The sequence below is a fragment of the Wasmannia auropunctata genome, unplaced genomic scaffold, assembly GCF_000956235.1.
Source record: "Wasmannia auropunctata unplaced genomic scaffold, wasmannia.A_1.0 LD336000.1, whole genome shotgun sequence".
Classification (NCBI taxonomy): Eukaryota; Metazoa; Arthropoda; class Insecta; order Hymenoptera; family Formicidae; genus Wasmannia; species Wasmannia auropunctata.
Genome location: NW_012026890.1, coordinates 1199006 through 1226093, shown reverse-complemented (window position 1 = coordinate 1226093; position 27088 = coordinate 1199006). Strand labels below are relative to the sequence as shown.

Genomic DNA, 27088 nt, shown 5'->3' with positions numbered 1-27088 from the left:
GTTATTGTATTTGTTGCCTCCTAAGAGATTTTAGATAACACAATTGATAGAGGGTGTGCAGTAAAACAACCGCTCGTAATTCAAATAGGTTGATAAAATTTTGGTCAAGTTTATTCGAAGCGATCCTTCGCATTATTATCTTACGCTACCGCAACATATCGTTTATAACATATCGAATACAAATCGTTCACAAGTCGCATAACGCTGAAGAGAACGTAAATCATCGTGTTCGTTGCATGCTGCCTTTCATTTTTTTTCTCTTTTACTTCTTTATGGAGCCTCAGCCATATCAATGATTACCTTTGTACCATCAAATCATAACAAGATAGAGCTTATATAATTCCATGTGTGTGTGCGAGAGCACACCAATTAATTTATCAATGTTGAATTAGTTTACATGTTCATGTGAGCTTTCAATATAATAAGTAATGTGAAAAATAATCTTGCTAATACTGTTCTCTAATATAAAGCATAGAAGTATCATATGTTAAGTTAAAGATCCGCTGGGTGGACAACAAAAAAACGTGGAAAAAAATAGCATGACAATATTTCAAGCTACACTGTTTCATGTAATATTCAAGTAACAATACGACTATATATATATATGTGCTGGTTTAAATTCTACAAAACAAAAATGGATTTGCAATTGATATCACGAACGAAAGGCGAATAATTCCATCTTTAATTTGTCTAAAAACAATGTTAAATTTACATACGTATATGTATATATATATATTTATGTTTCATCAAGAATAGAGATATATTTTTGATATTAATTAAAAAAAAAAAAGAAGTAAATTTTTGATCCCTACTTTCTCTCTCCGTCTATAATTAGTTTGCAAGATAACTGAAATCACGAAGCTCGCAATGAATGTGCATATCTTATCAAGTTTAAAGCAGGTTTAAAAAGTGAGATTGAGAAAAATCTGACCGCTCATAATTTAAGTTAATTTTCATTGATTAAATCTTTTAAAGCAAGAACTTACATGTTACAACAAATATGTGATCCTCCCATGCAGATGTAAATTAATTGAATGTAAATTCCAAATCGCGTTGTGTTCGCTGTTACGTCGTTCCGACGGAAATTTTCAGTTAAACCTATGGAGAAAGGTTGATCGGCTTCTACATACGTGCTATTATATGTATATTCTAAACGAATTCTCTTCCTTTATCTGGTTTCACGAAAAAAAAAATGCATGAAATATACAAAACGTCTACGTGAAAACAGTATATAAATTGCAATAATCATATACAAAAGCCGCTTTTATCGACAGATCTGACTCTCCGCACGTCAAAACTTAGTAGCATTACCGGAATTATTTTTACAATGTACGTCTCTCTCTCTATATTGTGTCGTGTACTTATAACATTGTATTGAACATCGTAAATTGACGCTAATTAAAGAAAAAGAACATTCTGAACGTGTTTCTTTCTTTTTTCTCAAGTGGACTTCTCGCTTATCAAAGGGAGGATACAGGCTACGAGACAATCTGCCAACTACACTTAGTACAAATCATATATGCATTAATAGTACCGATCAATTAATATATCTATATACAAACAAATAAGACCTAACAGGAGCAGGAATCCTTTCCTCCCTGCTGTTCATTAGACACTCCTTGGAGGCTGGTGCGACCTGGCTGACTGGGATTATGTTGTACACCAGATTCCGCCGCATTTAGGTCCAATCTGTCAATCAAAGAAATATAATTTACGAATTAACATTAGTCCAAATATTTATTAATTTATAACTTGTATTTTGTAACTTTGAACGTGATGAAAGTCGTTTTATTCAACGTACTAAATATTTTTTATTTTATGTAATTAGATGTAATAACAAAAGTGAACTATGGTCAAACTCACCGTCCGTCTTGTATACTTTGGAATATTTTCTTTGCAGTTTCCAAGAAGGCTTCCTCCACGTTGTGTCCCCTGAGAAATTAAAATGCACGACTCCATTTACAATCGTATGAAAGTTTATATTTAAATACATTAAGATGTTAGAGATACTCACGTCTTCGCGCTAGCTTCGACAAACATCAAGCCGTGTTCGTCAGCAAATTGCTTTGCTTCCTCGTAGGTAACGTCGCGTTGACCTTCAAGATCACTTTTGTTGCCAATTAGGAATATAACCTGCACAAAAATTAATTTTTATGTTACGTGATTATAAAATATTTTAGAGAAGTAACTTTTTTTCGCACATTGCGTGCAGATGTCAAATTACAATTCAATTAAACAGAGAATACTTATAGTCACATTGTGGCATGTAATATAATATAGCAATATACGTACAGTGCTCGGATTTGTTAAATTCCTCGTGTCTGTCAGCCAGCTACTGAGATGATTGTAAGTCGAGCGGCGTGTAATATCGTACACCATTAATGCTCCAGCTGCACCGCGATAGTACGATCTAAGAAGAAATAATTTCACTTTCGTACGCATTTATAATTTTATATTTGTCAGGTGCGATTATCGTCCGAAAAATTGCAACTATTATACCTAGTAACTGCTCTAAATCGTTCTTGCCCAGCAGTGTCCCATATCTGCAGTTTTATCTTCTGTCCCGCTACTTCTATAATCCTAGTCCCAAATTCGACGCCAATGGTATGTGGACAATCTGCCATGACTAAATTTAAAAGAATATTTATATAGATATCTTTATTCTTCAACTTTTTTGTATAAATACAAAGATACAAGCAAAATGTAACACACTGAGAAGTAATTTAGTCTTATTTTTGGAAACACATTTGAAGAAAATAGTTTTACGTATAATTTAATTATGGAGAGTAAAAAACCGTATCTTTATTTAAACAGATTTATGAGAATTATACAAATATATAGTCTGAAAATAATAACTTCTGCAGTAATATTTATTAAAGAGATTATAATGAATTTTTAAAAAAAGTTAAATTTAACTGCCATTGGAGAGAGATGAAGAATTTAATATCCATTATAATATTGCATACATAATTTTTTCATTTAATAATTTTTCTTCAGAAGAGATTATTTTTTATCAGATGAGACAAAAGTCAGTGCACTGTTGTACTACAACTACAAATGCTGTCTATGTCATGCACAACGATGCATGTTTATACAGTATAATGTGCTGCAGTCATATAATTATGCACGCATATGATTACAGCACATCCTTTAAGAGTGTGTCATAAAAAGTAATGATAAATTATTAAATTAATTTAGCACAATTCTTACTCATAATTTTATATGCAATATATATTAATTTATTTAATTCTTTCCTTCACTACTTACATTTTTTTTCTGTAAACTGATGAAGCAGGCATGACTTGCCCACTCCCATATCCCCTATGATGATGTACTTAAAGATATAGGAATAATTATATGGACCGGTCGACATTTTGCACCTGAAATTAAGATTTTAAGAAAATATATTATATTTTTATCTTTATCTTTATTTATATGTATTATATTTTTTTGTAACTGTCTATCGTATTAATTATTATACAAAGGATAAAACTAAAACTCTTAATCTATTGTAAAAGTTGTTTGAAGTAATTTTTTCAACTTGCTATAAACTTAGTGTTTGCAAACGTTACATTATCGAGATATCTAGGTAAATTATGCTAATCTCACACTTCGCGGAATATCCCACGTTCTTTTGTTTCATTTAACATGAGATAAGAGATGACTCATAAGAGTGAGTGTACCAAACAACAGGTGAGAATCTCTTAAAGTCAATAATTTTGACAGTTATAATATAATTCCAATCATAATTTCAAAATTAATAAAAAAAAAAACTTTAAATTATTATCAATCTTGACAAAGAAATATTACATACACCCATTCAATTTTTAAATAGATTATACAGCTTTGCTGATTAAAATGTGCGTTGTATGGATTTTAATATTATTTATTTATTCGATTTATTTATTATTGCTGTGTATATTATAAATATATATATAACGATATAGAATTCGCTACGTTTCGAAAAAAAAAAAAAAAAAAAAAATAACAACGTTCGGTAGTGAGCTTTCGTGACACACAGAAACACGTCGTTTGCAAATTTATTAATCATTCATAGCCTGAGAAAAAGCCTTTCCTCGTCGCAGAGCTGACATTTCGCAAACCGACCGATATATAATAAATTACTGGGCTCTCGAGATAGATCGAATTCGACCGACACGAGACAAGGGACATGTGTTCGCCGAAGGCGCAGGAGCCTTTCCGAGCTCCGCTGACGCGTCGCGGCCAGCAACGTCAACAATACACCCGCGCCGCCCACTCCCATATAATTACGTTAGCCTCCTAATTAGCGCGAGGATAAGCGCGGCCGCGAAGTTTTTACGACGTGGACGTGAACACGGACGACGCGCGATGGTTTCGCGTTTCGATCGTCGGGACTTGGGCCGACGACTCGAGCGGTTACGAGTCGACTCCCTTGATGTCAACAACAATCCGCGCGCGCGGGTGGATTACTCACTCACGCTCTCGTGCGATCGGCGCCGTACTTGGTGTAGCACTCGACGGAGTAGCCTTGCCTTGCCGTGGCCGCCGCTGGGCCGTGACCGAGGGGGGTGTGAACTGGGGAGAGAAAACTGTCCGGCGGGGACTCTCCACGAAACGCGAGCTCACTCTGTCGTCGAGGGTCGCACGACGACGCGGACGACGGCTCGGGCCGAGATATCACGCGCAATATGGCAGGCAGGCCGCCGCGCTGTCGCTACGCTCGACACGATGGCGACGACGAGCGAAACGTCAAACCACCTGTCACTCGCCTCGCAAGTCCGTCCCGTCCCTCCAGTCAGCCTGCGCTCGCACGACTCGCGACGGGCTCTCTTGTTCTCCACTCGCGCCCACTCGCGCCAACTGTCAACAGTCGCCGCCGCAGCGCCGCGCCGCTTTATCGGCCGAAAGCGCGAATCCGATTCGTCGAGCGGCACCTCGACGAGCGGTGACGTAACGCAGCCAATCAGAACTCACCGTCGTCTCTCTCTCTCTTCCGCCGTTCGTAATTTCTCCACGTCCAGTTGTTTCGCATCTAGCTGTCTCCTGCGTTTCGGGCGTACTCGTGCCATTAAATACTGCGTACATACATCTTTTTTTGTGTTTATTCCAGTTTATTCTCATTCTCATTCGCCTCGTCGAGTCCGAATGTGTGTGCGTTGCGGTAAGAGTTTCATGTAAGTTCCGGTACGTTTTTCAGAAAACGGAAGGCAGAAGAGAGCCCGGGACAGTCGATCATCACGTACGTGGCCGATTGACTTGAATTATATCGCCGAGAGGGCATATAACTTTATAAGCCGCTTCTTGGGATTCCTCGACTCCCTCCGTCCCTCTTCCTGTATCGGTAAGAGTCATAGTATAATTTACATATATGTATCGACAGCAATTAGGGAAGTTCATGTGACGCATGTGTCGAGATAAAGTGAACTGTTTTTTTTTTTCTTGAGTCACGTTTGATATAGTAATATTCGGATTTACTGAGAAATGCCGATTCGTACGGCGTATCTCGCCCGACAATTTGTCCCGCTTTGTCCGCTTGAACAAAATAAGGGGTGTATTTGTATTCGGGTGTGTTTTAAGCTCGCGATGTTACGTGCCGCGAGTAGATCGATCGAAGGTGTTCTAGCAGATAAATCATGCAAGATTACGGAAGTACAGTCTATTTGTATATCGATTATGATAACTCGTGTATTTCCCATATTTTTTATTTACTACGCGGAGGTTATGTTTCGCGTTCTTTAAAAATGACTCCAAATGTCACTTGGTGACTGCAAAAAGAAAAATCAGGATTAAATAAACTAAAGGCCAGCTCTTTACGAAGCTCCTACCTTTCTGACGAGCATCATTGTGACATTTACTGACAATGGAGGTTCGCGGAATCTCCATTAAGGCCGTTCTACGCTAGCGTGAGCGTAGTTGTAAAGCTCACCTGTAAGCCGTGAGAAATTGATCAAATCACGGTCGAATGTGGGGAGAATTTGGAACGAATTTTGGCACGAATAATTCGACTACGATTGATCAATTTCTTGTGGCTTACAGGCATACGGCTATGTTGATCCTATTGTAGAATGACCTTTGACACGCCGCGCGCGTGCGGCCGCATTCCTGAAACTTGTCGATTCTCTTGGGAAATCTCTGGAAATTTTTCCTATATCGATCGACCTTTAGTCTAGCGGTCTAATTTGACTAAATATAGCCTTTAGTTTGTTCACATTCATTATTTTTGATACCGATTTCGATAAGTAGGTGTACACGATTAGCTTGTCGATTTTGCAAGACCAAAATTTGCAAACGATGTGACGATCTTTCGAAACTCTCTGGACCCCGTCTGACATTTACAACGTAACAATTTCGCTGCGATAAACTGCGTTTGATAAGCTAAGGTTCTATAGCGCTTCAAATTGCACACCAATTAGCGCACATTAATTGTTCTCATATCAGATAATTAGCAGAAAATGTCTAGCACTATATAGTTATACTTATCCGAATATGTGTTACATGTATCCATAGGATGTGTCGTCTATTACAGATTGTCTTAGCTGACTATTACAGATGCCATACATTCTAGTACGTGGTAATCTAGCGTCGTACAGTCATAAATATCCCTGGAGGGTTTTAGTGTCAGGGCTTAAAGGTACGAAAGAAACACTCCTCTGTATATTCGCCCTTATGCACAATTGATTACATCTTATTCTTTGCTTACTCAAACTTTTCAATTAAATAACGTCGCTCCGCGATTAATGAGTCACATTTGAGAGAGCTCGATGTATCGCGTTTTTTCTTCCTAGTAATTTTTCTACGCGCAAGAAATAACGTTTCAAGATAGCAGATATGACGTACTTATATCTGCTATCTTTTACTTCGGGCAAATTGACGCGCTTAATCTTTCAAGATTACGGCGAGTAACGTTGTAGTTGGAAATATTGCAGGTGATAAATCAAGTCTTTTTTTTTTTTTTTAAGTGCGAGTAATATTCAAATTATGTTATAGCGGCTGACATAGAGCAGTTGGGTCGGTTCTCCTCTATAGGATATTGCGACGACTCGACGATAGTATATTTGCAGCATCCCTGCATAATATTGACCGCATTAGAGGTACTCGGTTACAAAGTCGTCGCATCGTCCAGTACTAGCATTAAGCAGGATTATAATGAGTATATGTGGACTATGAGAAAAGAATTCGCAGAACCCGATCCTGCAACCTGTAAAGCGCCCGTTGTAAAAGCTGGTATGGCTCGAAAATTCGTATTTACTGCCGCTTTAAGAGAGCACCTGTCATTGCACGGCATAAGTGTTACCGTTCATTAGGCACGCCCATTCTAACGCTTCTAAGGCACAAGCTCACCTACTTCATTATCTACTCTGATTTAACAATCTCAACGCGTTCTTGCAATGTAAACAAGTTGTTACAGTATGTGCATACATTAATATTAATTCAGGGACGGCGTGTTGCGCTAAAAGTAGCAAACTGCACGTATTGAATTAATATTGGCACTTTCGGGATGGATAATTATCGTTAAATTCACTCTGAAAAATAAGTACAGTGAACAAGCTTAGCAAAAAATGAATTAAAAGAGTTTCATATGTAGATTACTGTGTGAAAAAGTGTTGATACAACACTTTTGTTGATATAGAAAGCGATGATACATATGGCGAGTCTAATAAAAATGGTAGCACAATATTGATACTGTGCTACCATTTTTATTTAGACTCGCCAGATATCGATTCGAATATTAGCAGATATTTTTATCTCTGTTGAGGATAAAATAGAATAAAAAAAAAAGAAATACGACAATACACGAAGTTCCATTGAAATTTAAATTAAATATTTTTGTGATACGAATTTATAGATACTTTATGCTATCTTGTATACATATCGGATTATTACGTTATGTTCAAACAGCTTACAGATATATTTATAGAAGGAGACTCTTTTATCTTCACGTATATTGCATGTAAATACCGAACGCATTACTCAGAGATGTTTGAATTAGACTAATATTTCATTGTATATACGATAAGTCCATTGAAGATATGTCGGCTATCGGTATATACGTGTAGCCACCCATACATTTGTAAAAGTTGTGGAAGTGCCGTAAAAAATGAAATGAGAGAAATCCAATTTCAGCAGAGGCCATCCAATATATTATCGTCTTTTGTTTCTATCTAAAATCTCGTAAGTTCTCTCTCGAGGACTCTTGTTCTTTGTCGACAAACAACTAGTAAATTTGGCAAGCTCGTATAATACGACCATATACGGAAAATAAATGATGTATTAAGCGTTGGTCGGCAAATTGAAAATAATCTTGTTAATGCAAAGACGGTATTAATGAAATAAATGCGCCGTGCTCTTGTTTCAATAGAATATTATTTGTTTCGTTAATACTGTTATTGAGTGAACAAGATTATTTTCAATTAGACTGCTGTTGGCTAATGCTGCTAATATACATCATTTTTTTTATCCGTGCAGTAGACAAGTGAAGTGAGCGCACGAAATCGTATAATACATAATGCGTTTTAAAGAAGAGCACGAGAAACAGTTAATTGGACAGAGCAGAAGGAATGACGTCGCATGTAACATAATTGAGCACAATTTCTTCACTGTCTGTTTAAAATGATTCAAGAATGCCTTATAAAAATAATTTATATTCCTTATTCTTTCCCGGCCTCTTTCTCTCTAATCTCGGTAAACGCAATATTTCTCCTATACCACTTTTCCACTACACATTTTTATGCTTGCTACTTAATTACGCTTTTTCTATCTTTCTCGTTTTCTTACCCTAAATTGATGGCGCACACATTTCTATTCTATGAATACGAAGAAGACTGAATATGTGAAAGAGGATTGAATAAGAAGGAAAGAATAGAGAACCTGCTCAGTCCCGATGAATGTATACAAAATTCTCTATGATTTTATATATCCTTAAAAGTATTATGTACCTATATTGACAAGTAAAAAGCAATGAAATACTTCCTTACACGGAATGATCTGTATCGTAATTTTGACATATTTATAAAATGCTATTTATACATATAATTAACGATATATATTAATTAATGTTAGATAACTGTTGTTTTTCTCAAAGTTCCTATTGTGTTTTGCACATATATGTAACAATTTGTTTTTTTTCTGCATCATAGCAATTGATAACAATAAAATAGATATAGTTTTTAAGCAATTCAAATATGTTCCGATATGCACATAAAATTCTGAATTAATTTTACAATCGCTTTTTTTTTGCAGCACGTAATAACGTATGACTCAATCAATGAATTTTTACTCTTTTACGTATATGTATAAAACGAGAATTATACGATTTTGTGAAAACATTTTGTATTTAAAGATATAGTATTTTATGTACTTGCGATAGATCTACTGTTGACTGCACACATTTATATCAAATTATTTTTATTTAGAATTTTCGGATTTTATTTACGAAAAATTGAAAACAATATTTTTGATATCATTTCACATTGCAAAGCTTTAACAATGTTTTTTTATTCGGAATTTTATATATCATCGGAAAATACGTGAATTTTCATTGACAATTCATAAGTCTTAGCAATATCATTTGTATATATTGTTCATGTTTACATATGTGCTAATATTTTATTCTTCCAATAGAAAATATTTATTTAGAAATTATCTGCAGTTATCTTAAGCAATATACTTAAACAAGAAGTCAACAGGAAAAAAAATAACGTAACTTGCTATCAAGTTGTTATTCTTTCTCTTAAAAGTACTTTGATAAAATTTGAATAACTATGTCCTATCTTTCTTGTGTTATCATTTCCTTAAATACTTTCGATCCTTCTGTTGATTTTCTATTGGAGATACGGTATATTACGTTAATATATCAGCTTCAGCAACGTTTTATTCGATCGGAATGTGCCATTTATCCTGAAAGCGGTATATCTTCTCAGGATAGATATTTCATTTCCTGCAAGATAATTATACCTTAATTATTTTCTTTCAAAATAATTGTAAGATGTTAAAAAAGCAATTTAGAATTTTATTGTCCAGGAAGCATTTTTTAAAATCTATTTTATCTATATAAACTTTATTTATTTATTTATTTTTTTATTGACGAATGTGAATTCTGAAGCTACATACGTATATTTTTAAAGTAATTAAAAAACCAATCGCATTTTTGTATTAGCTCCAACGGGATCTCAGAGAGATGATTTTCATTTTTACTCTCTGGTCGAACCGTAACTATTCAGAGGGAGAAAATATCACGGAATCTTACGATAATAAAAACCTATAGTGGACGCAGATATTTTCTGAATTTTCCTTTAGATCTCATAAAGAATTGCTCGAAGGATGATTTTCGCATCACTTTCGAGATAAACGGCTCCGATCGTCACTCACGTGCGTCACGTTTGCTTTTCTTTTAGAAGTAAAGCACAACGAGGTATAACGATACTTTTAGCGCGGCAATGGCAACGACAACCAAGCAGACCATCGTCGGCGACGAAGACGACACTTTCTATTACATCGGTGTAAAAGCGTCCCCGTTCGCGACCGATTGCGCGGTCTTCGGTTTGTCGCCGAAGGAGATAGCAGCTTTACGTACCCGTTTCCCGCTGGCCGCCGGTAGCACGAATGTCTTGAATGCAATTATGCTAAAAGGTTAATGAACTCATAATTTCGACGAGATCAAGAGTTGTGCAGATCGCGAAGTTCCGAAAAGATCCAAGTTCCCTCGGCTATGATGCAATTTTTACTCGCGCGCAAACGTTAATTTTGCGAATGCATGCATACGTGTATATGACAGAGAACATAGCAATTTGATTATGAAATCTCTGTTAGTTACATAGCATTACTGGCAAAAAAAATTTTAAACGATTCGTACAATTATTTGTGCAATTATCTGCGGTTCTTTAAAATTATGATTTTATAAGAACACATGAAGTAAACGCGTTAGCAGCCTCGACTGAAATTACTAGAGAATGCCCTTAATTTTTGATATTTATTACAATAATTAATATGTACACAATTAGTAGCTATACAGAATCGCGTCAATAATTTTGTAAAGAAAAGAAAACATTAATTACGACAAAAATTGTTGAACAAAATATTAAGATATTCGCAAAACAACTATGATGTAGCTAATATTATTTTATGCTGATTCGTAGAAGTAATAAATCGGGACGGAGTATGTCGCGATTGTGCCATATCTCTTCAATTTGTTTGTCAATTCAAGAAAGCATGCAGACGAGTTAACGTTCTTATGTAAATTAATAGTATTTCCAATGCAACGTAGCTCGTTAATCAAAGATAAATTACAATACCTGTGATCGAAATACGCATTAAATAAACATTACATCGATGACTTTATCCGTGAAAAAAATTCTTTTAAAATTCTTTTAAACAGTAGATTTACGATAATGAGATTTTTCGCCAATAGGATTTTGGATCTTTCTGGGAGTCCGTCCTTTGTCACAATACAATTATTGTATTATTATCGTAAAATATTTCATTGACTATGACACAATGATTCAGTAATTTTTAAAAGTTAAATTAATCTAATAAAGATTTTATTATTAAGACAAATATTATAATTTATAAAAGTTCTTGGACAAAACCAGCTGTGATCTAAATAGTATAATAATATTAGCAATCTTTATAGGACTTTTTAAGATCTTACGCTGCGAAATTGATTTCAGGCACACCGTTCTCCGTCATAAATGCTCTAGCTGAGCTCGGCTATCGAGTTATTTGTACTACCGGAGATGCCGAGATACTTTGGACAATGCAGCGGGAAAATTAAATGTTATAAAAATGGGCCTTACTGCAAGAACATTATATTATCTACACATATATTCTCTTGAAGAACTTATATATATATATGATATATACATGTGTCTTTATGAATCCAACTGTAGAAATTAGTTTCGATAAATCGATGAGATTTGCAATTTTTTGAATTTTTTTACATTTGCTTTGATATCTTGCGAGTAGTGAGTATTTGTCTGAAATTACGTCTGTGTAACTGCGCTTCGAAGTTTTACGAGTTAAATGTATATACGTACGGATCAATTTGAAAGGGCTATCTTTAAAAAATGTTCTATTGTACCTTGCGAAATTGAACCGGTATGTGTACGAAGTGCAGCGTGTATTCCGTTAGAATAGTTTGGAAAATGAATATTTCATCTTTCCCTTAGGAAACTTATGCATTAGTCCTTGTACGAAATCGCACGAAGGGTTCTCACGTTATCGAACGTGATATTTTTTTGTGTACCGCCGCAATGACGAGTTCCTTCTTTTACGACTTCGAAAATTGACGCGGTAAGATTGTATAATCATGATAAGACTGTTTGGGAGGGAAAGAGGGGGAGGGGAGGGAAGGGGTACGATTCCGGAGATTGAACCGCGTAAAGACTTTCGCAACGCGCAAAATAAAATCGCGCTGCGGATTGTAATTTATTGTAATTTAGTGGACGCGGAAATTCTGACCAAAGGAACGTGCGTTGATTGCATTATATCCGTTATACATGCAATATGGAAGTATTAATTAATTATACAATGATTTGTGATATCTTTACCTCGTTGCATGAAAAATGGGTTTTTTTGAAATATTTGCCTTGTTGAAGGTCTAGAACGTGAATCTTGTAGGATCCAGATGGGCCAAATCGGGCGCAACGTTGTTTACATTGCATCAAATTTGGCCCATACTGGCTTCAAACTGTGTCCACTTATATGTGTTTGTGGAGAACGAAATTTTATTATATACATGCAAAAATACCATTTATACATATTATATCTTTATATTAGTATAGTATTATATCTAAATATAATAGCGTCTAATTACTTTTCCCACCATTTGCTTTAATAGAGGTGATTTATCGTATAGTTATTGTTACACGTGAGATATTGTTCCTCCGGATCGATTGCGGTCCAGAGAGTTTTATTTCTGATTGTAGAGCCAATCAGAAAAAAAAATTGATATATGATGTTTGTGATGCTGTTTATCAATCTTATTGCAAATTATAAATGTCGATCTAAAGATCCTACCACAAAGCATTAATATCAATCCAAAGTATTATTGCAATCGATGTTTCCTGTATTTGTTAAGAATTCAATCTACAAATTGAACGAAATTATAAAGAACGATCGTTATCTCGCAGTGTGACGCTTATATTGTTAGTTTATATATTATACATGTATAAGTAGAAAAAAAATCAAAAGTTACAGTTGGTGACGGGAACGAAGAGCATTTGGCGTTATAATTTTAACAGTCTGAATAGTTGATTCCGAGTAACGTTCGCGCTAGTTCGACGAATTTTATATTTATGTAATGTATTTTATATTTAAGTACAGCTAATTAATCTCTTTCACACGTGAAACTACATATATTTTGTATGTACGACAGTTGTACGCGGCCCTAATAACTCAGCGTGTAATTGAATGTTGTACATGATCGTTTGTGTTTAGAAACTATATGAGAAATAAATATACCGATGAAGAAGTCTGTGTTTGTGCGTGTGTTCGCGTATACACGCCGAAAAGTCTTTACCTCCTTTGAACTCAGAGCGATCTGTTCCTCTTCATGATGCGCAATACCTCAGTCAGTCGAACCTTAATGTAGGATTTTCTTAACAGTCATTTGCAGATACGATAAACAATGGAGCATTCTGACGATCACAAAACGTGTTGCGAACTGACTGCCTCACGGTACAATGTTTGTCAGACCGTAGACGAAATCGGTTTCGAACGCGGGATTTGGACAGCAGGTAAATGGAAAGCGGCACCGTTGTTGATACAGACATTTACGCGGAATAAGGATAGATAGTATGTGATGAAGCATTATGAACGCTGGTCGCAAATAAACGGAATGATAATACGATTCGATTTTTACTACGCGCTCCAGTTTCGAAATTGTAACGGAATTCAGTTGTCTCTGTTCTCATTATCGTACATGTTCAAAAGATGATTTGCAAAGCATGATATAAATTAATTTCTAAACGAATTATAAAATTATTGCGAAAACATGTAAAGTTAAAAGCTAAGGGAAGTCGGAATCTATTATGCAGTTTTTATAGATTCTTGAAATGTATTACTGGAAAAAATTATTTTTAATATAATAATATAATAAGTAAAAATCATAAATAAACTTATAAATAAATATTAATAATTATTATAATATAAATATATTAATAATTATTAGAACTTTATTATTATGCTTTTGCATTACTTATAATAATAATGTTTTTATTATGAGTATTAAAACTTATGACTTTTGCATGTAGCTTACAATAAAATTTTTTATTATAATAATCATTAATATTTTGTCATTACTTTTATACTGTATGCTTGTAATAATTTTTTCCACAATTTTTCGCCAAGAAATAATCGATTCCAAATTTTGTCAGCAGCGACAAAAAAAATGTGTGACTTTCAATCCGAAACCAGTGAGTTGAGTTTCGATTCTTATCTTCAGGAATTTTGTTTACGACTTGTTTTTTTCTTTACGTTCCTGCGCCCTTTATTTTGGCTTTTCGCGCGTGTTTACTTTTTTTCAGCGCTGGAAGGTGACGTGGATCGCGTCAACAAGCTACTGCGGAAGGGCGTCTTCGTCGACCAGCCGGACTCCGCCGGCTACACGGCGTTGCATTACGCAACGCGCGGCGGGCATATCCGCGTGTGCGAGATTCTGCTGGAGCACGGCGCGCAGGTGAACGCGTGCACCCGCGGCATGCGAGCGACGCCTCTGCACCGCGCGGCCGGCACGGGCCACGCCGAAGTCGTCGAGCTGCTGCTGCGCCACGGCGCGGCGCCCGATCTGACGGACGCGGACGGTCGGACGGCCCTGCACCGGGCGATCCCAATGATAGGCGGCTCCGCTGAGGGCGTTGAGATCGTCAAGAGGCTGCTGCCGATCACCGATCGCACCGTCAAAGACAATCACGGTCAGACTGTGGACGACGTGTTCGAACGTTGGAAAACGACGGAGAGCGACGTCGAGAGAATAAAGACAGTGGAGAGATTGTTTCGCGCGTAAAAGTCCGAGGGGGGGGGGAGGGGGGATAGTGAGCGAAATAATCGATGGAAAATGTGTAAAAAAAAAGTAAACGCCAAATCATCAAAAATCAATTAAACGGAATACTCGCAGTTTTCCAGCTTCTCGGAGCGAAAGCGATGAAAATACTAAACGGTAATGCGTAATTGTGATCCAAGATTTATGATTCTTTTTGTACATCTGTATGCAAATGAATAAAAGCGAATCTCTATTTATACATCGGGAAGACTGGTGTGCTTCAATTATTATAACAGAATTATAGATTACGGAATTATGTATCGCGAATCTCTACATATGTCGGAAAGTCTTCCGAAAGCTAATATTCCCGACGCTGAAAGTAGAACACGAGAAACCTATGGGATAGAAAACCAGGTCCATTCAAAGTATAGCTATTCCGAATTTTGGTATAATAAGAATTATTTAATGTGATTAATAAAAAATAGTCATTCTTAAAAAGAGAGGGATTTTATTTTTCTCGCGATAAAGCTGCACGCTTCGAATCCGCGGGAGATCGTCGGATTCTCGTCAAGTTATTTCCTCGACAATTCGCGCAAAACTCGAATTCCTCTCGTCGTTCATCGGGTTTGTCGGGTGAAAAATTAAACGCGCCTAAAATTCCCCGCGAACGACTTCCGCCGCGGCGAGAACGCGACGTTCCTCGTCAGAGAGAGAGTCGCAATATATAACACGCGACCGTCCCGTCCGTCTGCGCGCGCGACGGGACGGACATGCGGCCGCGGAGGGTCGTGCACTTGATATTGAAGCGGCTTCGCGCGCGGCTTCGGCCGTCTCCGGCCGCCGCCGTTCCCGATCGCGGTTGTTGTATGTAGGTAACGTACGCGGCGGCCGCGGCGCACGTTACGGCCGCCGGAGCCCCGGTGTGGAGCAGGCGCGCGCGGAGTCCTCGCGCTCTCTCTCTCTCTTTCTCGATAAAACGCCACCTAGCGGGCGCGCATGCATCTCCCTTCCCCCCGCCGGGGATATCCGTCGTTCGCGGTGCGGCCGCGCCAGTCGTTGCACGACGGGGAGTCGTCAGTCGTTTCACGAGTGGTACCAACCGCGGGTTTCGTTCGCGCGTGCCGTCTCGCAAGCAAAAGCGTGGCGTCGCTCGCGCCCGTACCGCTTTCCATCGCGCGCACCGCGCCGCCGACGTTCTCGCGTCGTCGTGTCCGCGTAAACCCCCGTGTGTGGCCGCGCAACTCCGGCGGGACGGGGACACGTCGCCGTCAGTGATAACACACAAAAGTATCGGCCGTCCGCGCGATACACACAACGCAAAGGCAGGCTGCCCCGCGCGCGCGGCGGCCTCTTTCCTTCTCGCTCTCGCGTGCGAGAGCGCCGCTCGTCGTTGTCGTCGTCGTCGTCGTCATCGCCGGGCCGTCTCTCGGAGTCTACTCCGCTTTTCGTCCACGCCCGTTTCGCTCCGTTTCGTTCGCGCGGCCGCTCACGGAGAGCTCCGGCTTTCCCGTTCTCGGTGATCGACGATCGCCGATACCCTCGCTCGCCGCGAGTGACAATCGGCCGGAGAGCGGCGATGTAACGTCGTCGCCGCTGTGACGTCACGCACGTCGGGTCGCGCTAATCGAGGAGTGTGCATACATACACATACACGTATATACATATATATACACGTACCGCGCGCGCCGAACTCAACGCGGACCCTGAGCGGACAACGCGCGCGCGCGCGCGCGCTCTCCGTCCCCGTCGTCGTCGTCATCGTCGTCGTCGTCGTCGTCGTCGTCGTGGTGTCATCGTCGTCGCTCGCTACGTCTCCATCTCCTGCGTCCCTATCCGCGGCGCGCCGCTCCGTGTAACACACATACACGCTCGCGCCCCGTCGTTATACGCAATACGCGGACAAGAGGGAGAGAGAGAGAAAGAGAGAGAGAGGGGTACAGCGCGCTCTCGCACGGTGTGTCTGTTGCGTGCACGGTGAGATAGAGCGAGACGGAGGAAGGGATAGACACCGCTGGTAAGATCGCGAGAAAGGAGAAGGAGCGAGAGCGCGATAGATAAGGACGGCAAGAGCGTTGGAAGAGAAGAGAGAGAGAGAGAGAGAAAGAGGAGAGAAAGACCACAGGCACACGCATACATATATGCGCTCTCGCCGCGAGCGCGGAGTCGTCGGGGGAAAGGGCGAGGAGGAGGGGGAGGGGGACGAGGGGGGCGCGCGGCGGGACGTTCCGCCGCCGCCGCGACGTACTTGCGTGTACTGTCCAGCAGCGCCCGTCGCGAGGAGGAGGTTCGCGCCGCTGCGGCAGCCGTGGAGGATGAGAAGAGCGGCGAGGCCGCCGGCCGCGAGACAACGCTACACCGCGACCAGATAGACCCTTCTGGAAGGCTCGCGCGCGGCGCGGCGCCTCGTCGTCGCCGTCGTCGTCTGTGCTCGCCGTCGCCGCCGACGTCGTCGTCACCGTCGTCGTCGTCGTCATTGTTGTCATCGTCGTCGTTGCTGCTGTCACGTCGCGCAGCGACATTACGCTGGCACGCGCGTTTCCGACACACGTGCGAAGCGGAATATAAAGGAGATAAGGCGGACGCATATCAACCGCATCCCGTGGCGCCCCACTGTGTTTTTCTGCGGAAAGAGCGACGGTAGAAAGAGGAAGAAGAGGAAAGGAAGGAAGAGAGAGGGAGAAAGAGGGAGGAGGAGGTGGAGGAGGAGCAGCAGCAGACACGTCGCTGTGTTTCTCGGATATTTCTCTCGCAGCTGGCCGTGCCGCTCTCGCGACTGTGCGCGCGTCGTTTCCGCCGTCCGTCCCCCGGAGCAACGTTTTTCGGAGCAGCCCTCCACAGACCGCGGCCTCCTCTCTTGCGAAAGAAAGGAAGAGGAAAAGAGTGAGAGAGAAAGAGAGAGAGAAGAAGAAGACATACGGACGGGCAACCTCGACCTCAAACTCGCGACGGCAGCGCGAAGAGCGAGAATGGAATCGTCGTTGTGCCGCGGATAAGTCGGTCGGTCAGTCAGTCAGTCAAGTCCTCTCCCCGCGTGTTGTGTGCCGTTCGCCAAGCGCCTCGCGAAAACGTTCCGTTCTCCCGGGTGTCTCTCTTGCCCGCGTCTCCGTACGTAGCAAAGCAAACATCGCGGTCCCCCCGCGGGGTTAGCAGCGGCGTTATAATGCACGGCGGCGCGCCGGATCGCGCGCGGCGCCGCAAGAAAGCAGCGGCCGGGTTTCTACGTTCCGTTTTTATTCGCTCGTCGGACGGTCCGCTGCTCCGCTGAGAGTCAAGTTCGTCGCGCTCCGCTGTGCGCGCCGCCGCCGCCGCCGCCGCGTCCGTGGCGCGCTCTCGCGCGGCGTTCACCATCGCGCTTTCGATTGTGCGTCGCCGCACCGCATCTCATCTCGTCGCGCCGCGCCGCACCGCACCGCATCGCACCGCACCACGGGACTTTCTGTCTACCTGCGATACGAGGAGAAGAAAGACAGAAAGAGAGAGAGAGAGGGACTGTCTGCGGGAACAAGGTAAGATAAAGTGTGTTTTATATCTTTTTTTGCATTTTTCTTCTCGAGCCTCGTTGTTCGGCAGGTCTATTTTTTTTTTTTTTTTTTTTTCGGTGACAGTTTCCACAATTGTTTCCCAATGCTTTTCCTCCTTCCTCTTTCTCAAGGTGACGACGTGTAAACACCCGTGTTTTGTTGCGGCGCGCGTGAAAAGGGACCTGCCAAAAGGGACCCGGGGTCCTCGTGTCTTTCAGTCTGAAAAAAATGACACTGCGTGAAATGTTTGGTGTAAAGCGATCCCTCTTGACCTGGATCAATAGGATTTCGGAAATCTTTGATATATTGCCAAGAGCTCCTATAGTTTATACGTGATGAAACACGTGCAGATTTCAGTGTCAGATATTCATCACCAGATAATCACGCAGACATTCTTTGCGAACTTGACTCTGACATTTGTTGTCTCTCCGGGAATTTCTGTAGTACCTACTTTTAGCATAGTCTCACTATTATTGGCCAATTATCAAATTATAGTATCAATTTCTTCCCGAGATGTACTTTAAGCCCCCCCCGTCCCCTCTCCCCTCCCCCCGAGAGAAGATATTTAATATCCTTCGGCTCTGCCTTTTCAGTCGCTGCTAAACGCGCATTGTGAATCGCGCTCAACACATTGATCCATATAATTCTTCGGTGTCAAATAACCCTTAAGTGTTGTCCCTCCCGAAACATGCGAGGTTTCGCGCTTTTCTTTCCGACTAAAAATGCCATTAGCAACCCGATGGCCCTTTTCAGGGCAAATTCCACGATTCCGTTCCGCAACGGCGATCTATTCGGACTCACTTACACGGATACATCCATTATCTCGGGGAGGGTGAGAGGGAGAGGGGGGGGCTAATCGCGATAGCGAACGATTGATTACTTTATGGCGCGGCGAATACATTTTGAAGGGAACAAACATTTCTCTCCTTCCACACTCCTCTCCTCGCACGCTCGCCCCCGGGGGCCGAATCACAATAATGGGAGGATAAAAATTGGACAATGGCAGTGGCACATTTTCTACGAACGAACGAACGAACGAACGAACGAACGAACGGGGTCCGCCTAATTTTCGGTCCCGATGGATTCTCTCGTTTCTGCGTTAAAACTTTTTCTCGGTCTAATGAGCTCGAGTGAGCCGCGGTCGCCCTAAGGGCATGTCACGCGATCGCATCGCCTAAGCCAGGCTATTCGAAGAAGTGAGTTACAATGTACTCGCATTGTATACACGAAATTGTATAGGAGCCGATATTCTGACGTGTGTTTCGGGGACTGCCTCGTACACACAGGGCTGCCGGCCTGAGAACCGTCGCGGTTACGCAAAGCCTTTCATTTTTTAAAAGAAGACTACGAAACGTTGTCCTTGTTTTTTATGAAACTACTATGTGGCGAAATTGGCCGTTTTTGAGGAATCCGAAGGGAAAGCCAATGTTTGCGCCTCAGTATCACTGATATTTTTATCTCTTCAGCAACGTATGATTTAAAATATTTATATTATGCTAATAATACGAAGAATTTAATTTTGAGCCACGTTTAGTTTTTATTTTCCGAAGACTTCACATATTAAATACTGTAAAATTTAACGTTTGAAAATTATATTGAAAAAAGTTTGTGGAAGAATTATTTATTATTAATATTCGTTTCCACAATAGAATTTTCGTTTCAAAAATGGAAGATTCGCGGTGAATGTTTTATAAATAATAACGACGTACAGTTACATGTGTAATCCGAAACGTATAATTCTCGAGAGGGAAATGAAAATTACCAAATTGAAAATTTAAATTGTAAATAACATATTTAACGTTATGCTAAGGCGCCAGTAAGAGAGCTGAGGAAAGTAACGGTGTAGCAATAATAATAATACAAAGAAAAGGAATATAGCTTTATTCACAGCTTTCTAATCTCTGTTTAGTCTTAGCTCAAGCCGACAAAGTTACGAGTTTTTCCTTCGAGACCCTTTAAATTGCGTAACATAGGGGCAGCGGGGTTATTTAAATAGTCCCACACTTGGAGTGCTAAACCTCATAATGCTGACGTGTCGTAAACGTTACGACCTAAGTCGACAGGACTCTGTATGTTTCTCTCTCTCTCTTTCTCTCTCTTCCTTTCAGAATCTCATTTCTTATCGATATTTTCTTTAATTGGAACCGATTTCAGGGGATCTTATCTCAACTTCTTGCAATTGTAAATTACATTCGCTTGCCATGAAATAATAATTGCGGCCGTTGCGAAATAGCCTTGTCTATAGAAATCTCCGACGGTTTTATAGAAGAAGGTATTGCCGAGAGTGCATTCTTAAAATTCAATTTATCCGCGCTCACATACTCATCCGACGGGGATATTTCGATCAGGCACGATTTTTAATAATTTAAACAGACGAGAAAATAAATTTAATAATTTAATACCGGAGAGACGTTGTAAGTCTCTTTGTGATGTATTCCGACGTTTTCATACACTCGCATTATTCTCGTGGTAACCACCTTCTGCCGGGATAACGTGATGATGTAGTTTGAGGGTAAAAAAAAAAGGAAAGAAATACGACGGTTGTGCAGCTAGACCGTGTTTTTCGCGTGACGTAAGTACCCTAAAGCGAGCGTTACGTTTGTTTTGGAGAACATCTGAAAATGATGATTGACGACGCGGCGCTCCTTTTAAAACGCGCGATGCACACAACGCGGCGCGATCCGCGATTTCCGAATTAATTACATTCGGGCGCATTTCAGACGCGAATTCGACGTCGGTCGGCGAGGCGTGCTCAAGTACGCGCGCGGTACCGGGGAAAAAAAAAAAGAACGCGGGCCAATCGCTACGCCGCGGCCTCTAAATTCACGTTTGTGCAACCGTGTGTCCGTGATTTTTCGCAACCGCGTTTCTGTAGTGGTGCGCGATCGTCGTGTGATGAGTCACTTAATATAACCGCGGGTAGCGAGAAAAATATTTTATGCAACGCAAACGACGTGCTTTAAAAATGTTTTAAAAAAACGTCCGCTCGAACGGGATAATGCCTTTTTTAGAAGAAAATTCTGATCGCGGGAAGTGACGTTCCAGGAACCTTGACCTTAATTTAAACCGACGTAGAAAGAAACGTGTAATTCAAGTGAATCTAATTCCGAATCTGATTCTGTGAATCTGATAGCAAAATTCGAGAGAGAGCGGGTATATAAAAAAATTACGCGGATAAGGATGAGGTGTTTTATGTAAGAACGCCGATGCGTAAAAAAATTCTCTTATTCAACCGATTAAATAGAGAGATAGAGAGAGAAAGAGCATTGATCGCGAACATCTTTAGTCGGGTTGGCAATAATTTCATTTTTGTTTTCGCAATCTTCCGACGAAAATTCGACCGCGGTCGGGATCGGTCGCGCGAGTTTCCGGACACCCCGTAGAACACCCGACGATAAATTGCGCAAATTCGCGACGGAGCGTCGTCGTCGACGCGACGGCCGACGACGATATCGATCTCCCCGAGTTTTCCTAAACGCGCCCACGGTCTACATATGTTTCGGAAGCCGGAGAGAATGGGCCGTGTGGACATGCGCCGCGCATGCACACGCACCCGGGGGCTATTGTATTAATGGCAGTGCTCTGCCTCTCCGCCGAGCGCGACGCCATGTGATGCGCGAGGTTACACCGTGGCCGCGACGACGGGAACGACAGTTGTTGTGTGTTGCGGAGAGGCGATTTCGAAACCCGCCATTAGTTGCGGATGCGTTTAACCTTCCCGCTCCGCTCTGCCTCGCCGAAAACGGGGAAAAACAGGCGGGCAGTCCTCGCGGCTTTGCGGAAGGCGCGATTCCTGTGTACCTCGTGTACGGAGGCACACCGCGTCACGCGTTGTTCGGAAAATAATAGCCGGTTGGAAGATTCCCCCCGAATTACAATGTGCGCGAGCAAACGACATGTAATGCAGTGAGCACGTAAATATACATGTAATCAAATGTAATAAAATATATAAAGTTTTTATCTCGTAATAAATGTTTAAAATAAAATAATTTAATTCCATAGTATTTTTCTTTGTAAAACGTGTCACAGGTTTCATTTTGATTTAAATAAAATTATAGCTTCTTTTTTTAGCTTCGAGGAAGAGAATTTTTTTTTCCCGAAAATGCACAATTATTTAAATATTTCTATACGCAATACGTGCAATACGTGTCGAGTAATAATCGTAAATTGCGTTATCTCGTAAGGCGTTACAATGGTAACATTGTTCTGGAAGGCTGAACATCACGTTTGTTGTCTTTTTTTTCACACCCACGTCTACGCCGTGAAAGAAAATAATATCCAGTGATTTCTGAGAGATACAAAATTAATTTCTTACGTATTAAATACAGTTTTCCCTGGAAATTTACAACAGCTTCTAATAATTATATTGTTGTTTTACTTCTAACGATACACGACTGAATTAAACATACGTTCTGTCTTATAATACCTCTTTTTATACACGAATGCGGGAATTTTTATATACGAAATATAAATGTGGTATAAAAATAACTAGAACGATATAAACGATATAAACGATATAAAAATAACTATAACGATATAATAATCGAAATAATAGCCAATAATAGCCGAATTAAGATAAGCATTAATGATACAGTAACAATAGCTGTTTGAATGACGTATTATTTACGAGAAAGATGCGAATCTGCTTCTGAATTGCAAGCAGTTACTCTTGTATCAGTCCGACGGGGGGGGGGGGAGTATATTGGTAACCGTTTGTGTTCGCTAACGATTCCGCCGATTACCTCACAGATAAGCATAGAAACGACGACTCGCGCATTACGAGCTCGTCGCCGTATATGCAAATACGTCGAACGCAACGCGTAACGCGTACGACGTAATGCACGGCGCAGTTTTTTTACTCGTTCCGCTCATTAACGCGTTACGTGAACTCATTTTATAGCCACCGATACCTCTTTCTTCCTTTCCTACGCCCGCGCTCCCGACGATTATCTCGTTCTCTCTCGCTCATCTCACGTTTATTATTGCCTATTTCCAGGATCGATCCGAGATTGCCTTGCTCGACGCAAAAAAAGCCCTTGAACTTCGTGGACCGCGGGGAAGTTCGGAAGGATCAACAGGATCCACGGCGGCGGGACGAGGAACTTCGTCGATTCGAGCTTTCGCCGGCAGGAAGAGCTTGAGATAAAAGCAACTCCCGCGCAACTCGAAGAGAACCTGCACAAAAGCAAAAATCAAGAACAATCTGAGAAACGGAAGGACGGAATCGGAGGAGGGCCCGGGCTTCGGGGAAGAGACACTCCCATCGCTCGTTCTACGGGCCCACCCCGGCGACGTGTGTACGCGTCTCTCGATAGAGAGATCAACGCGCCGTCGTTCGTCGATCACGCCATCGCTCCGCGCTCGGCACTGCTGGCCGACGGCGCTCGAGACTCTGCCCTGATCCAATTCCGTGTGAGGCCTCCTCTCGCCTGCAGTGCACCTGCCGAGCGTGTGCATCACAGTGAGGAAGAACGAAGAAGGAAGAAGCGGGTGAGGAAGGAGGAGCAGAAAAGGGGAGCAGCAGTGGCCGGCAGCAGCGGCGAAACGGGGGGCTGTATCGAATGTCGTCGAGTTCGGGAAGACGTCTGAAAACCATCGGCGGAAGGACGATGCAGCTTCCGACTCATCATCGGATGTCACCGTCGGTCGGCTAATCGACGATTAAATATCGCGAGAACGATATCGCGCGCCGCGCCTACAGCTTCGTTTCTCCCTCCCCCCCCCCCCCCTCCGCGCCTCCCTGCCCGAGGCGTACTCGAGAGGGATATATCCGGGACACCGCGTGCGCGTGGTGTGTGTATATGGACCACAGGCCGTGGGAAGAAGGCGGGATTCGAACGGATTCGCGGTTATTCTTTCCCGTCGGTTTCTTTCACCTTCTTCTGAATCGCGACGAAAAGAGCGGTGTTGATTTCTGTGATACTGGTGTGTCGCGCGTGGTGGTTAACGACCCTGTTGTCGCTCAGTGGTGATACCGACGGTGGTAGCAGTGGTGAGAAGTTCTGGTTGGTGCGCGAGGGGTAGTGTCCATAAGAGAGAAGAGAGGAATACCGGGGAAAGGAGAGAGAGAGAGAGGAAAACGTCTCTCGTGCACGCGTGACTTTCAATTCATTACCACGGATCTCCCCCGGCAATTCGACGCCGCGCCCACCCTCGATGAGAGGAGGCACATGTCCATTGCTGCCGCTGAAAATGCAGGGTGAGTCTCCAGATCCATTTATCTTGGTTACAATTATCGTTTGTCGCGCGCGAACCTTAACGCGGCGCCCCAACAGGATTAAATCGGTCAGTTCGGGAACAACGGCGGCAGGTCGTAATTTTCGGGAAACGAGACAGTTAGCGGGACACACGTGGCGACAGCGTAGATCGTCTAGCTTTTTTTTCTTTCCCCCGCGAAAACGATAAGTGAGCTCGTACAACACTTGTAGTTGAATGCTATATACGTTCTAGATATCAAATCGTTTGAGAACAATATACCTGTTTCGAGAGAGATAAACAGTAGCTTTGATGAAATTGATGGAAAATTCGATAAAATGGATTATATCGGATTTTTGAAACGTGATATTTTGCAAAGGTACGAGCCGACTAAAGAACTATTCTGGATGGAAATAATGTTGAAAGCAAGTTTAATTTACATATTTTTTTTTTCTAGTTAAACTCTTTCACAAATTGATGCAATTTTCGGTGCACGTAATTTTCAATCTGCACAGAATAACGATATTACTGTCTCGTTGAATAATTTCAGTTATCGGACTTACAATGTTTTCAAATTGACCGATTTGATTATAGCATTCGGATTTGATTCAGGAGCGAATAAATCCAATTTTTATGAGCTCACGTCTAACTAGAAGCACATCCCATATGTGGGACGTCCCAATTCTCGATATAGGTCGAAACGTTGAGTATAGAATGTCAAATTGAAAGCTCCTTGCCAATTGCTCTCTTTATACCTATGTCAAATAGGTAATCGAAGATGAAAGTTAGGTTTAATTGGGTTTAATCGCTCACATAGAGTAGTTCAAACTGTCGCGCCGCCATCGAACGTGGTATTAATATTAAAATTCTATATCCAACGTCAAAAATGAAAATTTCGAAATAACTCATTCTTCTGATTGACATTTTATTTGTTTCAAAAAAATTACAAAAGGATATACTATTTTATATTTCATATATAAATTTTTATGAGAACAATTTGTACGGATTTTTATTAATTTCTAGAAATTTGTAGAAAATCTTAAAATATTTTTATCAACATAATATGACGTTTTCGTTACACTTAGATTCTTTTTTTCATGAAAAGATGTTCTGAATATGTAAGGCACTTTTTGGGCGTTTTTATTCTCGAACGTTTCGATCAAAACGAGAAGCACGTTTCTGTCTCTATTCGAAAATCTGAATTTAAAACATTTAAATGTATATTTCGAATTGAATTTAATACATATCGGAATATTTAATTTAAATATATATATATCGGAATCGGAGTATTAATATTTCTGTCACTGCACATGTCGAGCGATATAAATCAGAGAATAAAAATCAGCGGGAAGTATCAAAAGTATCTATATACGTTTTCCTTGATAGATCGAGTTTCATTGTTCGGCTGCAAGTTATTAGGATGTTTTTAGTTATTTGGGGTAATGTCCTGACCCGGTCGACGGGTTTAATACCGTGCTGGAACTACGTCAGAGATGCCGGTGACGTCACGCTATCGCCTCTCAATTTCGAGAATCACGACGCATGCGTCATTACGGTTCAATCGTTGCGCTTGACCGTACGTCGATTCGGGAGAGAAAACGAGAACTGGGTAACATTTATTATAAATCGGGAGAAATTACGTCAGCATTTGAATAACGAGAAGTAGGTCATGTTTCTCCATTTCTCCAAAATCCGAGAAATGTATTACTCTATTGTCGTATAAAGCGATTCATAGCGGAGCAATTTATATTTGTTTCTCTGTATGAATAACAATTTATATTTATTTCCATATGAAAAATAGAATGTCTCTGCTACAATAAAGCAATGAACTGACGAATTTATTCGATTTTAATTTAATTTTACTAAAGAATAGATTTAAAATATTAATAAAATTCAAAAATATCGTTTGAGAAAGAGAATACAAAAGTTTTTATCGTATATACGCGTGTCTCAAGCAGATCTTCTCACAATTTTCATACTCATCTGCGAGATACGTACTGATGAATTAAGAAATCGCAACGAAATGGCAACCTTGCCCGAAACCTTTCTTAAAAGTCGTCCGTATATATACATTTGCCGAGGAACGCCCGATTAAAAGAGACGGCAGATTTTGAGACACTGTGTACCTGGCTGGGCGTCAGCAATATCTGAATATCAAAGTACGAATACCTTGGCTTCCGATACTTTCACTTTCGACATCATCCATGGTATACACATGGTGCGCCCCGACAGCGTCGACCTGTCCGCGCGACTCCACGTGCGCGCCCAATATGGCGCGGGGGAACGCGATCGAGGAAAGGAGCTGCACTTGACTGTTATATTTAGGTTCGAGCAGAAGAGAGAAAGAGAGTAGGAGTCCTTTGAGAGAGCGCCGCGGTTCCGTTCCTGCTGCTCCTTCTATACGAGGAGAGGG

At 41.2% G+C, this 27088-nt stretch overlaps 4 protein-coding genes across 16 annotated transcripts in view; 3 read left to right on the top strand and 1 right to left on the bottom strand.

Annotated features, from left to right (window-relative positions):
• Positions 1-89: 89 nt before the first annotated feature.
• On the bottom strand, positions 90-5053 carry LOC105453293 (ras-related protein Rab-14). Of its 5 annotated transcripts, none has more exons than XM_011695122.1 (7): positions 4957-5053; positions 3268-3380; positions 2500-2626; positions 2293-2410; positions 2015-2133; positions 1864-1932; positions 90-1689 (listed from the first exon to the last, which is right to left on the bottom strand). In XM_011695122.1, the coding sequence occupies exons 1-7, from the start codon at positions 5049-5051 to the stop codon at positions 1572-1574; spliced, it is 759 nt and encodes a 252-aa protein (XP_011693424.1). In that variant the 5' UTR covers positions 5052-5053; the 3' UTR covers positions 90-1571. The 5 variants fall into 5 exon arrangements, with proteins under 5 accessions (XP_011693424.1, XP_011693428.1, XP_011693427.1 ...); XM_011695126.1 differs by lacking the exon at positions 4957-5053 and adding an exon at positions 4752-4837; XM_011695125.1 differs by lacking the exon at positions 4957-5053 and adding an exon at positions 4741-4834.
• A 1-nt stretch (position 5054) lies between these two features.
• Positions 5055-13450, top strand: LOC105453290. 9 transcript variants are annotated; one of them, XM_011695112.1, is made up of 4 exons: positions 5055-5323; positions 6509-6613; positions 6970-7206; positions 10377-10487. In XM_011695112.1, exons 2-4 carry the CDS (start codon positions 6532-6534, stop codon positions 10397-10399), a joined length of 342 nt encoding a protein of 113 aa, XP_011693414.1. In that variant the 5' UTR covers positions 5055-5323; positions 6509-6531; the 3' UTR covers positions 10400-10487. The 9 variants fall into 9 exon arrangements, 8 of the variants coding, with proteins under 8 accessions (XP_011693414.1, XP_011693420.1, XP_011693416.1 ...); XR_974850.1 differs by lacking the exon at positions 10377-10487 and adding an exon at positions 8804-9015 and having other exon boundaries at positions 5185-5323; positions 6970-8664; XM_011695111.1 differs by having other exon boundaries at positions 5185-5323; positions 10412-10577.
• A 145-nt stretch (positions 13451-13595) lies between these two features.
• LOC105453428 (ankyrin repeat domain-containing protein 39) lies at positions 13596-14983 on the top strand. Its single transcript, XM_011695390.1, has 2 exons — positions 13596-13715; positions 14505-14983. Exons 1-2 carry the CDS (start codon positions 13607-13609, stop codon positions 14981-14983), a joined length of 588 nt encoding a protein of 195 aa, XP_011693692.1. The 5' UTR covers positions 13596-13606.
• A 9230-nt stretch (positions 14984-24213) lies between these two features.
• Positions 24214-27088, top strand: part of LOC105453289 (nuclear receptor coactivator 2) — a 131824-nt gene continuing 128949 nt past the window's right edge. Inside the window, exon 1 of the mRNA XM_011695102.1 lies at positions 24214-24679. Within this exon, the coding sequence (XP_011693404.1) occupies positions 24651-24679 (29 nt within the window). The 5' untranslated portion in view covers positions 24214-24650. The remainder of the gene's footprint in view (positions 24680-27088) is intronic.